This window comes from Saccharomyces paradoxus, chromosome XV, assembly GCF_002079055.1.
Source record: "Saccharomyces paradoxus chromosome XV, complete sequence".
Taxonomy (NCBI): Eukaryota; Fungi; Ascomycota; class Saccharomycetes; order Saccharomycetales; family Saccharomycetaceae; genus Saccharomyces; species Saccharomyces paradoxus.
In genome coordinates, this window is record NC_047501.1 from 548,185 (window position 1) to 563,703 (window position 15,519).

The 15,519-nt window shown below is 38.6% G+C and overlaps 8 protein-coding genes and 1 non-coding gene across 9 annotated transcripts; 3 read left to right on the plus strand and 6 right to left on the minus strand.

Annotated features, from left to right (window-relative positions):
- Window positions 1–121: 121 nt before the first annotated feature.
- Window positions 122–823, minus strand: CAT5 (putative monooxygenase CAT5; the record flags this gene model as incomplete). Its single annotated transcript, XM_033913370.1, has 1 exon — window positions 122–823. The coding sequence occupies one exon, from the start codon at window positions 821–823 to the stop codon at window positions 122–124; it is 702 nt and encodes a 233-aa protein (XP_033769261.1).
- A 229-nt stretch (window positions 824–1,052) lies between these two features.
- IAH1 (isoamyl acetate-hydrolyzing esterase) lies at window positions 1,053–1,769 on the minus strand (the record flags this gene model as incomplete). Its single annotated transcript, XM_033913371.1, has 1 exon — window positions 1,053–1,769. The coding sequence occupies one exon, from the start codon at window positions 1,767–1,769 to the stop codon at window positions 1,053–1,055; it is 717 nt and encodes a 238-aa protein (XP_033769262.1).
- A 490-nt stretch (window positions 1,770–2,259) lies between these two features.
- On the plus strand, window positions 2,260–5,280 carry RGA1 (GTPase-activating protein RGA1; the record flags this gene model as incomplete). Its single annotated transcript, XM_033913372.1, has 1 exon — window positions 2,260–5,280. The coding sequence occupies one exon, from the start codon at window positions 2,260–2,262 to the stop codon at window positions 5,278–5,280; it is 3,021 nt and encodes a 1,006-aa protein (XP_033769263.1).
- Window positions 5,281–5,552: 272 nt separating this feature from the next.
- ADE2 (phosphoribosylaminoimidazole carboxylase ADE2) lies at window positions 5,553–7,268 on the minus strand (the record flags this gene model as incomplete). Its single annotated transcript, XM_033913373.1, has 1 exon — window positions 5,553–7,268. One exon carries the CDS (start codon window positions 7,266–7,268, stop codon window positions 5,553–5,555), a length of 1,716 nt encoding a protein of 571 aa, XP_033769264.1.
- A 673-nt stretch (window positions 7,269–7,941) lies between these two features.
- On the minus strand, window positions 7,942–10,635 carry AFI1 (Afi1p; the record flags this gene model as incomplete). The annotated part of the gene is made up of 1 exon (XM_033913374.1): window positions 7,942–10,635. The coding sequence occupies one exon, from the start codon at window positions 10,633–10,635 to the stop codon at window positions 7,942–7,944; it is 2,694 nt and encodes an 897-aa protein (XP_033769265.1).
- A 362-nt stretch (window positions 10,636–10,997) lies between these two features.
- On the minus strand, window positions 10,998–11,876 carry ORT1 (Ort1p; the record flags this gene model as incomplete). The annotated part of the gene is made up of 1 exon (XM_033913375.1): window positions 10,998–11,876. The coding sequence occupies one exon, from the start codon at window positions 11,874–11,876 to the stop codon at window positions 10,998–11,000; it is 879 nt and encodes a 292-aa protein (XP_033769266.1).
- Window positions 11,877–12,479: 603 nt separating this feature from the next.
- SPAR_Otrna14D lies at window positions 12,480–12,551 on the plus strand. The gene has a single exon. It is a non-coding gene; the product is annotated as a tRNA-Asp (tRNA).
- A 138-nt stretch (window positions 12,552–12,689) lies between these two features.
- SPAR_O02630 (putative haloacid dehalogenase-like hydrolase) lies at window positions 12,690–13,346 on the minus strand (the record flags this gene model as incomplete). Its single annotated transcript, XM_033913376.1, has 1 exon — window positions 12,690–13,346. One exon carries the CDS (start codon window positions 13,344–13,346, stop codon window positions 12,690–12,692), a length of 657 nt encoding a protein of 218 aa, XP_033769267.1.
- Window positions 13,347–13,685: 339 nt separating this feature from the next.
- Window positions 13,686–15,338, plus strand: VPS17 (retromer subunit VPS17; the record flags this gene model as incomplete). Its single annotated transcript, XM_033913377.1, has 1 exon — window positions 13,686–15,338. The coding sequence occupies one exon, from the start codon at window positions 13,686–13,688 to the stop codon at window positions 15,336–15,338; it is 1,653 nt and encodes a 550-aa protein (XP_033769268.1).
- Between the last annotated feature and the right edge of the window lie 181 nt (window positions 15,339–15,519).

Below are 15,519 nucleotides of genomic sequence, written 5' to 3' on the forward strand. Positions count from 1 at the left end.
TATAAGGATGATACATAATTTTATACATGATAGTTTAACTAGGACACTTATCAATCTGTTTTTCCCTTTCAATTTTCCTTTTCTGGCACAACGCAACTCATCTATGCTACTTTTCTAGTACTTAAATTCTTTCAGCACTCCATATAGCAACTCTGCAAATCGTCTTAATACCCTCCGTGATAACTGTATATGGAACGGCCATGTAGGAATCATGCTTAATAGCAGTGTCCAAATGCTCCAGTTCGTCATCCCTGAATTGTTTGATGGTAGAAGTTAAGGATTTGATTTCCTCACTTGGACCTTTTGTTCCATCTGTTCTTTCCAAATTGAATTGGTTGGCAAGGTTTCGCAATTGACCATTGTAGTGGCTTCCGATTACTGTCTCGACGGCTTCAGTACAAGCCATAGCGGCTTCTGGAGAAATCAATGCGGTACCAGCCCCCATTGCAAAGGCTCCAACTTTCCACAATGGCGTTAATAAGGAGGGCCTGACTCTCCTTTTCAACTGTAAGTTGTTAAAAGTATTATGATGATGTACCTCCTGGTCCCACATGTGCTTTAGCACAGGCTTTAAATGAGGGTACCTATGAGCCAACACGAAGTATTGGCCAGCGTATATGTAGTCCGCACCCAATTCACCAGCCTGATCTACGCGAATAACACGGTCCAAGAAGGCGGCTTGGGCATCTGATAAATTCTCACATTTAGGAGTATGCTCAGGTTTTTCGGCGTGTTTTGCCGATGTATGTTCTGTCATTTTTAATGATGATAAGACAGAAAAGCCTCTGCTGACTGGCTTGAAGAATGAAACGCAGGATAACATAGTTTCTATGTATCTCTTCCGTATGTGTAATATCTTCAATCCTTAAATTGATTGGGAGGGGAAGAAAACGTCAGTTTCTCAATAATAAAGCACTAATCTCTAAAATTAAGGAAACCTCTTTTATAGATTTCTATTGTTTTTTTTCCTGAAAATCCCGTATATGAAAAATTATACAGAGGGTGTAAAGTTAAGGAAATATAGCCGAGTACGTACAAAAGGATTACTGCATTCAAGACATTATATTAGATCCATCATCTAGCACATCTCTCCAATCTTTCAGTTTGTACTGCATGTTCTTAGGATGATATTGGGGGTAGAATATCTCAATGGCCTTCAATAGTTCGTCATGAAGAATTTCGTACCCTTTCCCGGAAAAGTGCAGTCCGTCTGTTAGTAGGTGTTGCCAAGCATCGCCACCTTCCTCCCGAAATGCCTTATTCAAGTCCACGAAGGGGGTTTTTTCCTCATTGGCAAGTTTTGCTAACGCATCGGAATAAATAGTAAAGTTCTCGTTGGTGCGAAAATATCCAAGGGCTATTTCTTCAGCTTTTGCTTTTTCCCACTTCTCCCTGTCTACCAGCCCCGGTCCTATTATAATAGGACAGATATGATGAGACTTCATTATAGATATCATCTGACCTATATTATCAACAAATTCAGGGAGGGGAACACTTTGAGGGCCTGCTGAGCATGCATCGTTGGCGCCAAAAAAGATGGTGGCCATGACAATGTTGGATTCGTTATCTAGAATTTCAGGAAGTACTTTCAACGACCATCTGGAGTTGTACCCTTTGAACCCTCTTTGAAGGATATCCATTTTTCTCGTATACTCGTTGACTAACGCGGCTCCAAGAGCATACTCATCTTTGTCATTTTCAATCGGTCTAGTGTTAAAAGCAAATTCAGTAATAGAATCCCCGAACAGCAGGAATTTCTTGTAATCCATATTTGGTTACAGTTCAAGCCCATAAAACGGTCGATAATGGAAACTAGTTTTTCGTTTCATATGTGTAATTATGATGAGAAGGTGTGAAGTGCCCTTATTATTGCGCGCTTTATGCCGTATTAGGAAAAAGTGAAAAAAAAAAAAGGCAGTTCTCGAGTTAAGATTTGACATCATCAACGTGTACTTTTCTCTATTGATCTCTGTTAAGACTGTATCAGCCAAGTGACTAAATCCATTGAAAGTTTTCCAAGGGTAGCGCTGTTTGGACAGACGGGATTTTTTTATCGAATAGGGTGTTTTGAGTACTGATCAGTCAACATTCTTGATCAATTCACAGTTGCTTAAAATAGAAAAAAAATTGATCGGTATCAGTAAGTTTTTGAGAAACAGAAAAGTACTACGGTTTTGACGTTTATCTTTATAACAGCTCTGTGTACAGGATAAGCGTAGCTGATTCAGGTAGGAGAGGTGGAGAAAGCAGTGTATTAATATGGTATCAACTGCGCCCAACGACCAATTTCCATCCTGTGTACGGTGCAAAGATTTCATTACCACAGGGCACGCATATGAGTTGGGTTGTGATAGATGGCACACACATTGTTTTACTTGTTACAAATGTGAGAAACCATTAAGTTGCGAATCTGATTTTTTAGTTCTTGGAACCGGTGCTTTGATCTGCTTTGATTGTTCCGATTCCTGTAAAAATTGCGGTAAAAAGATTGACGATTTGGCCATAATACTATCCTCTTCAAATGAGGCCTATTGTTCAGATTGTTTCAAATGCTGTAAGTGTGGTGAAAATATTGCTGACCTGCGGTATGCGAAAACCAAGCGAGGTTTATTCTGTTTAAACTGCCACGAAAAGTTATTAGCGAAAAGAAAGTATTACGAAGAGAAGAAAAGGCGACTCAAAAAGAATCTTCCAAGTTTGCCCACTCCCGTAATTGATAGTGATCACATTGATGGGGCCTCAGCTACTGCTGCTGTCCCAGAAAAAACATCCAGCAGACCCGCATCACCAGTTAATGAAATGCCTTTAGGTTCTGAACTCCTCAAGGATATAGAAACGAATTCGAGTGATATTGTTCCACATTTTATCACAGGATATAATGATAGCGATGACAATTCTGGAAGTTCGAAGTTCGGTTCAAATGTATCCATAGATATTATAGGACCAGAAGAAAATAGCACGGAGCATGCAAAAGATGATGTTAAAGAAGAAGTAGAGGCACATTCAGCGAATTTTTCGCTTGAAGTTGCGATAGATTCAACTCCAAGTTGTAAAGGACCTCCAAGTCGTTCAAAAAGCTTGTTAAACAAAACACCATTGAGGAATTCATCCGGTCAGTATATCGCAAAATCTCCGAGCTCTTATAGACAGGGTATAATAGTTAATGATAGTCTTGAAGAGAGTAATCAATTTGAACCTCCACACAACAGTTCCCGAAGTGCGAGTGAATTACTGAGCTCGGTATTGCATAGTCCAGTTTCTGTTAATATGAAAAATCCGAAGGGTCCAAATACGGATACTTTCAATACCAGTTTAATATCCCAGATGGATCCTTCGCTACCATTAAAAGGACTGAATAATATTGTGGAAGAACCGAACCCACTTCAAACGCCTGCTGTTGAAATTGTCAAAACAGAAAAAAGTGTCAGTGATTTAGCAGGTGTTCAGCAAGAGCAAGCAGAGAAGCCCTCCTATGCAGGCAATAGTGGAAAGGGTAGAAAAATTTCAAGATCATTGTCACGAAGGTCCAAGGATTTGATGACTAATCTAAAGTCAAAAGCCACAAACAAACAGGATAGTAACGTTAAACTTTCACCTGCCTCTAAATCGACTTTCAGACGGTCACAAGATTTAATCAGAGATGTAGATTCACATCCTGGCTTTGGGACACCGAATTCCAACAGCACTTCATTAGACACTCTAATGAAGAATCAAAAAAGCCTAAATTACAAACGATTTACCGATGACGGCATTCTCAAGGTCGTTAGTGAAAAGGGAGACGCCCCTGATGAACAGAAAAATTTCGGCTTTAAATCGCCATCACCAATCGGTCATTTATTACAATCACCTGCTACACCAAGTAATGTATCCATGTATCGAACTCCGCCTCTGGATAGCTCATTGACATTTGACAGGCTGAACGGGTCTTCATACAGTAATCAAAACTATAGCCTACCTAGTTGGCAGAATACTCCAAAGATCCAATTGGAGAATAGCAGCAATTTTGAGGAACAGAAGGAAACAGTCTATGGGAATAGCGAATCCAGAAACGACCCGTCTCTCGATAAAGAAATTGTCACAGCTGAGTTGCATTTGAAGCAATTAAAAATAAATTTGAAGGAACTTGAATCTCAGAGAGAAGAACTAATGAAAGAGATAGGTGAAATGAAGTCTATGAAAGAGACCCTACGCCGACACATTGAGGCCTACAATACCGAAAAAAATAAATTATATCTTGACTCAAACGAATTCTCAGGTAATCCGCCAACAATAAATGAAATCAGCTCAAGTGAGTCACCACCGCCCGTGAAACATGTTGCAACTACAAGTTCTGTGGCACGAAGTTCTGTTAAGCCAAAATTTTGGAAGTTCTTTTCATCTGCTAAGCCACAAACCGAGCAATCTATACAAAGTGTCAACTCAAATAATATGAATTCCACCGTTAAAAGCGCCCCAGTTTTGCTTTCAGCTCCCTCAACTAATAGCAATTCCGGTCGTCTAGAGATTTCACCTCCTGTTCTCCAAAATCCTAATGAATTCAGTGACGTTAGATTGGTTCCTATCGAGAGTGATGGAAATATGGGTCAAAATAAAGATGTGGAAGAATATTCGGATGGAAGCAATTTGTATGGTTCGAGTTTGGTTGCTAGGTGCAACTATGAGAACAATGAAATACCAATGGTACTATCTGTCTGCATAGACTTTATTGAATCGGACGAGGAAAATATGAGATCAGAGGGCATATATAGAAAATCAGGTTCCCAACTAGTCATAGAAGAAATAGAACGGCATTTTTCTTCATGGAAAGTGCAAACCGAAATGCCGAATATTTTAACGGAACAAGATCTCAACGCTGTTACCGGTGTGTTGAAACGATACTTAAGAAAACTTCCCGACCCTATTTTCACCTTCCAAGTATATGAACCCTTGATGAACTTGGTTAAATCTAAAAAGATGATGGAAAACTTACCATTTGTTGGAGGAAAGCTGTCGTTAGAAGCAAAGAATTCGGATACTTATATGTCGAGCAGGAGTGCTTTGAAAAGCATATTAGAAGACTTGCCGAAGGAACATTATAGGGTGTTAAGAGCATTAAGCGAACATATAGAAAAGATTACACAATACAGCCACTGGAACCGAATGACGCTTTATAATCTTGCTTTGGTTTTTGCTCCGGGTTTAATTCGTGATTTTAGTGGAGAAAAGGATATTATTGATATGAAAGAGAGAAACTATATTGTTGCATTTATTTTTGGGAACTATAAAGATATCCTGACGTAGCCTCGGTAATGCATTGAGCAGATTTACAAATTGTACTGAAATTTTTTTTTGACTCCAAACTTACGCAGGAAATTATTCTTTGCTTCTTGTTACTCAATATGTATGTATGTATAGTAAATACAGTTATACATAAAATTTTTAAAAAGGGCGTCTGCAAGCATTGATTCCTCTTTTTGAAGTTCACATTTGACGTAATCAGAACAAAGCCCTTACAACACGTATATATCACTTTGTAATTGTTCGCTGGCCAAGTATATCAATACATTTATATATTATTTGTTTTCTAAATAAGCCTCGTAACCGATAGTTTCTAATTTCTGTGCTTTAACGAGAACTTCTTCCTCTTGTTTTAATAAAAATTGTTCCATCTTCGTTGTGTAACTTGAATCATAGGCACCAAGTAGTCTGACAGCCAACAGTGCGGCATTCGTACTATTATTAATAGCAACAGTAGCTACTGGAACGCCTCTAGGCATTTGCACGATTGAATGTAATGAATCAACTCCATCTAGACAAGATCCTTTAACAGGTACACCGATAACGGGTAGTGGTGTCATTGCGGCCACCATACCTGGCAAATGAGCAGCGCCACCGGCACCCGCGATAATCGTCTTGATACCACGCTTGCTTGCAGAAATAGCATATGCAGACATCCTGTGTGGAGTTCTATGAGCAGAGACGATTGTCACTTCAAATGGAACACCAAAATCTTTCAGAACTGCACATGCGGCAGACATCACCGGCAAGTCAGAGTCTGATCCCATGATGATGCCAACCAATGGTTTGACCATTGCTTCCAAGTCCAACTTTTGAGCGACAGATATTTTGATTGGAATATCAGTTCTACCTGTAATATAGTTCAGCCTTTGTTCACATTCATCCATACTCGAGGTAATAATGTTTATGTGACCAACTTTTCTGTTAGGTCTAGACTCTTTTCCGTATAAATACACAGAGGAACCTGGGGTAGCCAATGCTCTTTCGCAAGTTTCTAGTTCTTTATCTTTTGTATGTTTGTCTCCAAGAACATTTAGCATAATGGCGTTTGTTGTAATAGTTGAGAAAGATGTAAAATTCTTTGGCATTGGCAAGTCTAATATTGATCTCAAATGAGCTTCGAATTGAGAAGTTACGCAAGCATCAATAGTGTAATGTCCAGAGTTGTGGGGTCTTGGAGCAATTTCGTTGATAAGTAGTTCTCCAGTTTCTAAATAGAACATCTCCACACCAAATATACCACAACCGGGGAAAGATTTGATTGCGTTTTCTGCCAACAGCTTTGCCTTGAGTTGGACGGAGTCTGGAACCCTAGCGGGTGCGTAACATAAGTCACAGATATTATCCTTGTGAATAGTTTCAACAATTGGGTAAGAAAACACCAAACCGTCGACAGATCTCACAATCATGACTGCTAATTCTTTAGTAAATGGTGCCCATTTTTCAGCGTATAAAGGGCGATCCTTCAGTACTTGCAAAGCTTCCGAAATCATTTCCTTATTCTTTACAACAAAGTTACCTCTCCCATCGTACGCCAAAGTCCTCGACTTTAGGACGAATGGAAACCCCAAATCATTTCCAACATTCAATAGTGACGTCTCGTTGGCTTGTTCTACAGGAACGCTCTTGGTAACTGCTATACCATTCTTGATTAAATGCTCTTTTTGAACATATTTGTCTTGTATCAATCCAATTGTTTCTGGAGAAGGGTAAATTTTCAATTTGGGGTGTTTTACCTGAAGATTCTTTAATGTAGGAACATCCACATGCTCAATCTCAATCGTTAGCACATCACATTTTTCAGCTAGTTTTTCAATATCAAGAGGATTTGAAAAGGAGCCATTAACGTGATCATTGGAGTTGGTTATTTGTTTGGCAGGAGAATTTTCAGCATCTAATATTACCGTCTTGATGTTGAGCCTGTTAGCTGCCTCAACAATCATACGTCCCAATTGTCCCCCTCCTAATATACCAACTGTTCTAGAATCCATACTTGAATTTTTTACCACGGTTTCTTGATTCCTTGATTGTTTCAATATGATATGCCTAAAAGAGCGGTCAAACAAATTTATTCACCAATTTATACATGAAATGATCTATAATATCGTCCATCTGGTCCTTAATAAAAGGTTAGCAGGAGTCAATCATGCACCATTACCCGGATCTTAGCCATTCAACAGGAGTCATCTGTTAAAATAGCCATAATAGTACGTCTTGACATAAAAGCTAATCTTATTTGAAAGATATTGAGATTTTAGCGTTCCAGAACCCTTAGCTCCTCATTACTCTTCAATAATTCTTCAATTTTCATCTGTCTTTTTAATTTTTTGTCAAACGTTTTATTTACTAACCATGGGAAAGGTCATTTCTATACAAAAAGGTAAAATTATTCTCTAGTTTTGGATTACTGGGTGTAGTCAACTTATTAAAAGGTTGTGATTCGAGCATAGAACTTTTTTTAAAAGAAAGTGGCCAAAACCATGAGATATATATTACACTTAGTGCTTATGGGAAATTAAGATAATGTACTATATACTAGATTAAACACTAGTCAATTTATAATTAAATTAAAATGCAAAATAGTAATGTGAGAAGACAAAATTGAGGCAAAATACCTAATCTATAAACATGAATGCTGTGCCTTAAGTAATATCTCGATCACAACTAGGCACCGTCAGCCTTTCTTTGAGTGGATTCTAATTTGGATTCCTGTTGTTCGCTAATTTGCTTCAGGTCATTTGACATTTTTGTTCCATTTGAAGATAAGGGAATGAATGATGATACAATGGTAGAGGGGGCGTTGCTTGAATCTCTGCTGTCAGGATCTCCATTTTCACAAATAAAGTGCCTTTTCGATTCTAGGTAGGCCTCTCGGAATTGATTGTGGAGATATTTCTTCAAGAAGATCCTACCTAGGGGATGACATTCTAACCTATAGAGCAATTTCGTAATGGCATAGCTGATTTTTGACGCCCTCCTTTCTAATAGAGGAGATGCCCTTAGTTTGGGTGAGATGACCGAGGATGCGTTTGTAAATTCAGAATATTTAAAGTTTTTAGAGCCCTGACCATTACTTCCCAGAATCCTTATATTAGGGCGTGTACTCAATTGTAAAAACTGTCTCAACGAAGAAGATTGAGCCATTCTAGTCAAATACGTCCTTTTCCTGGACAGAGATTTTGTAGAGGGCAAATCCTGCCCGCTGTCCTTTACAATAAATGTGAGGAAAAGCGCCAATATATCAAAACTGTAAATTTGGGTAAAGAGATCTATTGCTGATAATACAACGCAGTGGGGATCCCTTTCGATGCCCATGTAGCTGTTAAAGTTGTCAAACCCCTGATGCACTTCTCTTTCAAAACTCCACCTAGAAAAATTATCAGCCTGCAGCTCAGCTGTAGGTAATATTTTGGACGGAGAATAGTTTAAACAAGCGTTTAAAAACTTTTCAACATTCGTCCTGCTTATCGATACCATCCGAAACAATTCCTTAACAATTTCCAATATTTGACTTAATTGGGAATATGTTTGCTCTGTGGAAAGTAACTGGCATGTGTTTCCTAGGCTAAATAAACAATTATCCAAGTTAGATAACAATTCAATACTATGCAATGTAAAATAGTCAAAAAACTCCGGAAAAATGAAAAGGTCTTTGTAGAACATAATGTATTCATCTTTTAGCGCTATATCAGGTGAAATTTCTCGCCTCTTCAAAGTGTCTAAAAGATTTTCCAGTTGGAGAACGTTCAGCCTTCTCAATACACTCATGATAGTATCATAATCATGATATTCATCAATAAGGAGAGAAAAGAGCTTCTGGCCCAAGTTCACTTGGCTTTCGTTAACTACATTAGTTGAAAAATGAGGCCTATTAAAGATTTTTTTTAGAGGATTAGGTTCAGTCTTCTGTTCTGCCTCTGTATCTAGCTTTTCTTTTTCTGGTCTATTATTCTCATAAAAAACTCCCTCGTCCACATCATAGTAATAATCCCAGATATCTAACTGATATCGGAAAATTGGATTGGCCGTCCCAATAATCGCAAAGCATCCGATAGAATCAGTATCTGATGTTACATTTGCTCGTAAGCTGTCAACAAGGGATATATCCATATAGGGAAAAATCAACGCTGTATTCCCTTTGAAATAGGACTGTGGGTCGCTAGCGTAAGTTGCCGTTATGTTGGCTAATGATAAAATGAAAGCACAGAGGTCTTCTTTACTTAGTTTAGTTGAATTGATGACTAATTTCCATGCATTGAGTTTCGGGCCTGCTTTAAGAAGGTAAGGAATGAATATATCCAACAATTTCAAAACTAATTCATTATAATCGTTCTCAATATAAATAGGCTCTCTTTTGATCATATCAAATTGCAACGGGATTTTTAACAAAAATGGCGGGAGCGTCTTTGGCTGAAACCTTGTAAAGTGATATTGAATGAATTGGTCATGGAAAGTCACATTGTTACCATACTTGTCCTTAATGTCAAATCCATCTATGCAAAATAGTTTCTTTAAAGTCGAATTTGGGTCAAAAAAAACTTTGGTAATGATAGATTCGTCATGGATAGAGTGTAGCACATCTTGTATGCTACTTTTGGAATGTATATCATTAATCAATGAAAGGTCAATACTGTTTAGCATTCTAAAGCAATCAAGCAGTACATCTGTAGCAGCATCTTGAGTCGGCGCCTTCATGTACAAATCTAATACTAATACAATAATGTTTTTGAATGCAAAGAAGGTTTTCAATGGTGTGCCGATGGCAATTGATTTGATTACAGCTCCTCTATCGTTTGTGGTGTCCAAAACTGTGTTAGCCACATTTATGAAAAATAAAGGTTCATTATCTATGGCTTTCCGATTATTCTGAAATTCCTGGGATTCAAATTCATCATTTTCCAAAACAATAGTATATCTATTGTTTCTTGCGTCCTGATAGTTTTCGGCATCGTAATATATGCTATTGCTAACGCTGCTATCTGAGTGTTCCCGATGATGCAGATTGAAACTGAAACGAGGGTGTTTTGGTACGGGAAAGAGTTGATAATTTTGAGTAAACTTATTATAATAAAGGGTAAACACTGTAACGTCTTGTTTGCCGGGATTTCGTTCTATACTACTTGGAATCATTAAACTTGCCAAGTTCATAGACACCGACGTATTACCGTTGCATTCCTCGTATGGGGACTGACTGAAACCCGGGATACTTTTTGGGTATTGGTGCTTCACAATAGGACCTAACTTATTATCAAATTCTGCCGATACTATATAACTGACATTCGGCTTTTCAAAAGGAAAGGATCCATTTTCTATCCACCTGTTACTACTACTAGAGCTATTTGGTTCCCTTCTCAACATCCGGTAGCCAAAAATATTTGCGTACCAAAGAACTTAACAATGAATGGTGCTATGCTGATCTTGACTTCTTAGAGTTTGTCCTTTAAAAGGTACGCCATTGCTACCAGACAGTTTTTTTTGTTTACATTCGAATCATTTTTTTTTTTGCATTTAGTTAAATCCGAAGTCATGGCTAGATAATTACTGTTAGAGAATAGTAGCATATATGTAAGAACTGAGACGCAATAGTCGAGAGCAAGTTATAAAAACAACAATAATAACATAAAGCCTTCCTACCAAAAGGGCGTAGCATTCTTGAATAGTAAATGTATTGCAGATTGTCTATCGAAATTATATACTTGTTTATTACACGATTATTATATTTAGAGTGCTGAAAGAGTTTCAAAGATGTAAAAAACTGCAGCGTTTGCTGGTACAGCCCTAAAGAGAGTTATACCCAAGCCCCGATAAAACCCCTTTAGTCCAAACTTGCCGAAAATCTTCTTCATCGCATTGGTAAGGCTTATATGCTCCGTTTGCATTACTGACTTAACAGTATCTGCAGGGAAAATACTAGCGTTAAACGCCAAACCAGCGCTCCCTCCACTAACAAGTAGCTCCCATATTTTATTTTCGTCTCTTTTTGGGTCATCAAAGGCATGCCTATCTTTCAACGACTTCTTGACTATTTCATAGGTTGCAAACCAGGCGACACCACCGAAACTCTCTCGAATAAAAGTGCCCGATTGCCCTTGCCACAATCCCGCCAAGCCTCTCTCGCTTATAATTGCCTTTATTGTAGGCAACACCTTTGTATGCTTCACTTTGGCGGATGCAGCTTGTAGGTTTGCAACCTGTAACTTACACTTCACCAACTCTACGGGTGTCAATACCAAACTTGCACATGAACCTGCTACTCCGCCAGAGATCAAAATTTGCCCTAATGGGGAAACATTTGTGTGCTTTTCTAAAAGTTTAGAACATTGGTTATATGACACAAATAATGTGGCGTTCTCTAGAGATGCTCCAACTAAAGGCGATGCAATGCCTTGAAAAAATCCTCGCGCTATACCTTCATTTTGGTAAGTGAATTTTATACAAGACCATGTCGTTGGAAACACATTGGATGCTTGAGTTTGTAACCTGACCTTCACAGTATCGAAAGGAAACTCGATCACTTTACCACAGGCACCTGCAACGGAACCGTTTATTATATCGAGAATAGCGCCTTCTATTAATCCTTTCTTTTTGCTGTCCTCCATTATTCGTTGGCCTTCCAGAATTTGAGTTCACTATAGGTTGAAGAGAAGTTTCTAGGGCAAGCATGTGTGTTTCAACAATCAACTATGTCCAACTACAATAATTTCATACTTTTCTGAATCCTATCGACACCCAGAGCAGAGAACTTATCACTGGCGACTCTTCACGCTGCGGCCACAACGGCCACTGCGAAAAAGCGTGTCACATTTTTCGAGCTCACGGTGAGTCATGAGGCAGAACGGAACATACTAGAACTGAGTCACAGCGACGAAGTTACAAGACAGCGCTTCTTTTGCAACTAGTGCTTTTCATATCCATTAAAATATTCCAAGAAAAGGCCAGTCAGTTGTTGTGCTTCATCGAGGGTGGTCAAAACACGGATCCAAGGACAACAAAGTCTGCGTGAATGGTGCTTAATCATTTGAAATTAAGCCGATGAATTTTGGTCGGCAATATTATGTAGATATAGCAAGGTCAAGGTTTTTCAGTGGCTTTTGTGGTCCCTTGAGAAAACAGAACTTGAAAGAAGACTACACAGAAAGAAAAAATGTAAAGATAAGTATGCGTAAATATAACTAAAAATATTCCTAGTTCCAACATCAAAATCCGTGATAGTTTAATGGTCAGAATGGGCGCTTGTCGCGTGCCAGATCGGGGTTCAATTCCCCGTCGCGGAGATTTTTTGCTGCAATGATCATTCTGAAAGATTAAGGTGATTTTTTGCCTCAGCTTTTACATTGACTTTACAAAACATCTAAGAATAAAAATGGTATTTCAATCATACGTACATGTCTAAGTGAAATGAACTTTTCTTTTTAGAGACCTTTGTCATTCAGATTTTGAATCAGTTCAATTATTTCGGAAAGATCTTCTACTGAAACGTCTACCAGTTCTTTATGTTCGAGCAGTAAATGTCCATTCACATGATTCTTGAGCAATACCGTCAAGCACCCAGCAGACCTACCGGATTTCATGTCGTCAAATGAATCTCCTACCATGATCATTTCCAAGGGCCTTATATTCAGATTCGAGGCGATGTGCAATAATGGGTCAGGTTGAGGCTTCGTAGGTCTAAATTCTCTTGTCACAATATAGTCAAACCTCGAAAGCTCGAGTGGAATAAACCTTGTAACGAAAGTCTCGACTGGAGCACCGACATTCCTGGTGCATATATTCTTGCTAATACCATTTTTGGTCAAATACGTCATTATGTCAACCAGACCAGGCTGTGGTTGCATCTCCTTCATGGCTTTTGCTTCAACTAGTTCTATTTTATCATGCGCTTCTTTTTTTTCTTTTTCTGTGGGCAATGTATCAATGAAATTAAGGATATCAATCGCTTTGTCGTGCAATCCTATGGCGTTTCTCATTGCTGGAAACATCCAAGGTTGAGGTAGACATAATGTACCGTCCATGTCAAATACAACCGCTTTGATTTGTTTTAATCTCTTCAGTCCTTGTAACTTTGTCATTCTTTTGTGATACCCTTCCAGTTGTTGTTGAACTGTATATTCTGTCTGACTATCCTGATGGTCGTGTAAGCGGCACCTGGAGATGGACTCAAACACCCTGATATATCGTTATAAGACATATATGACTTTACCGGTTTTTTCGTTTTCTTTACGCTTTTTCCATAGCACGCGTTCAAAGCCTAATTTTGAAGAAAGGGGACGTTTTCAAGAGTAATTGAAAAAACTAATCAAACGTTTCCTGTTTTAAATTCCTTGAACGCCAGGATACTTGGTTCTGAAAGTTTGGTCCAGTTTTTCTGCCTCCCTGTATAATTAGTCAATACTTTTTTCGTCAGAACAATGGCGTCGGCAGTACCTTATGATCCATATGATGATCTAGATAATAATCCATTTGCTGAGCCACAAGAAGAAGGTTCTGAACCAGCTGCAACGACGACCGATGGGTCATCTTCTATGTCCGAGGAGCGTGTAAGTACTGAGGAAGCAGCCTCTGTTCAGGACTACGAGACTGCAAATAACGCTCAAGAGGGACTGGGCAGAGAAGAATATGCAACACAGTCAAAAACCTTAAGCGAGCAAGGTGGGAACCAACATCCATCTCAGCCAACAGAACGTGTTATACTTCCTGAAAGAAGCGATGAAAAAAAAAAGTACAGTTTACTTGCTAAAATAACAGGATTGGAACGATTTGGATCAGCCACCGGTAAGAAAGAGAATCCGACCATTATATTTGATTGCTCGACAAACCTACCTACATTTCGCAAACAGCAATACAAGAATGTCAAAAAATCATATGAAGAGTTTCGCCAATTGTTCAAATATTTAAATGCAGCCATTCAAGAATCTTTTGTCCCTACTCTTCCTCCTGCATATACTACATTCGGAATTAATAGCGAAGAAGATAGGATTAAAGTAACGCGAAACTTCCAACTTTGGTTCAATAGGACATCACAAGACCCCTTAATTATTCGGAATGAAGAGGTGGCCTTTTTCATTGAGAGTGACTTTAATACATACACGCCCATCAACAAGTTCAAGTCCCTCGCATCTGGGTTGAAAAGAAAAACTTTAAAGCAATTGGCACCTCCTTACGATGAAGTTACAGAATTAGCAGAATTCCGGCCATTAGTCAAGTCTATATATGTTGTTTCTCAGAATTTGCAAGAAAAGCTGCTAAGAGTTTCTAGAAGCCGCAAGATGATGGTTCAAGAAGAAAATGCATTTGGCCAAGATTTTGTTAATTTAGATGAGCACAATAAATTATACAAAAGATACGGTAAAATATTGACCGCTGTGGGTGATATTGATAGCATTATAGCCACCATGGATATGGCGTCGTTGTACGATGGTTTAGAATGGGTTGTTAGAGATGCTTATGTCGTGAAGGAAGCATTGACCAACAGGCATTTTATCATGCGAAATCTAATTCAAGCGCAGCAGAACTCTAAGGCGAAACAGGAACAGGCACGCAGGTTCAGATCAAGAAGAGATATCAATCCTATGAAAATCGATGAAGCGTTACGTCAATTAAAAACTGCAACTAAGAACGAACAAGTTTTGACCCTAAAGCTCCAACGAATCACGTCTAACATGATTATCGAGAGGAAGCAGTGGATCAGCTGGTATGAAGAATGGATAAGAAGTTCAATCAAAGAATTTACATTAAGAAAAATAGAGTATGAGAGAAAAAAACTGACGTTACTAGAACGAGTACGTTCCGATATTAGAAAAGCCGACGAAAACGGAGGTTTGTCACGTCTAGGACGTCACGCTGTTTCAAACAACAACATTGATACTTCTCAAACCCTTAAAGGTGACAGTTGGACTGGAGAGAGCAACCGCAAAAGTCAAATTCCCATCAATAAGATCGCTCATACTGAATTTGATGACGAACTGTTCACTGAAGATGACGCATACAACTCTCAAGACTCTGACACTACATCACTAAATGCGCGCCATGCCGCTTCGCTTTTGGGCATGTGTACTAAGTAGTATATATATATAGTATAGAAAATTCATATCTTTTAATAGAAGATCTTTCCCCTAATCCGTATCAACACCGGGTAAACTTCCGTGCTGCACTTCCAAAAATTTTTTTCAAATCTCACCTAGAAAATTTTTTTTTGCCATGGGCCTTCCTTTAATTAATCTCAATTGCATGTTAAAGTTGTAT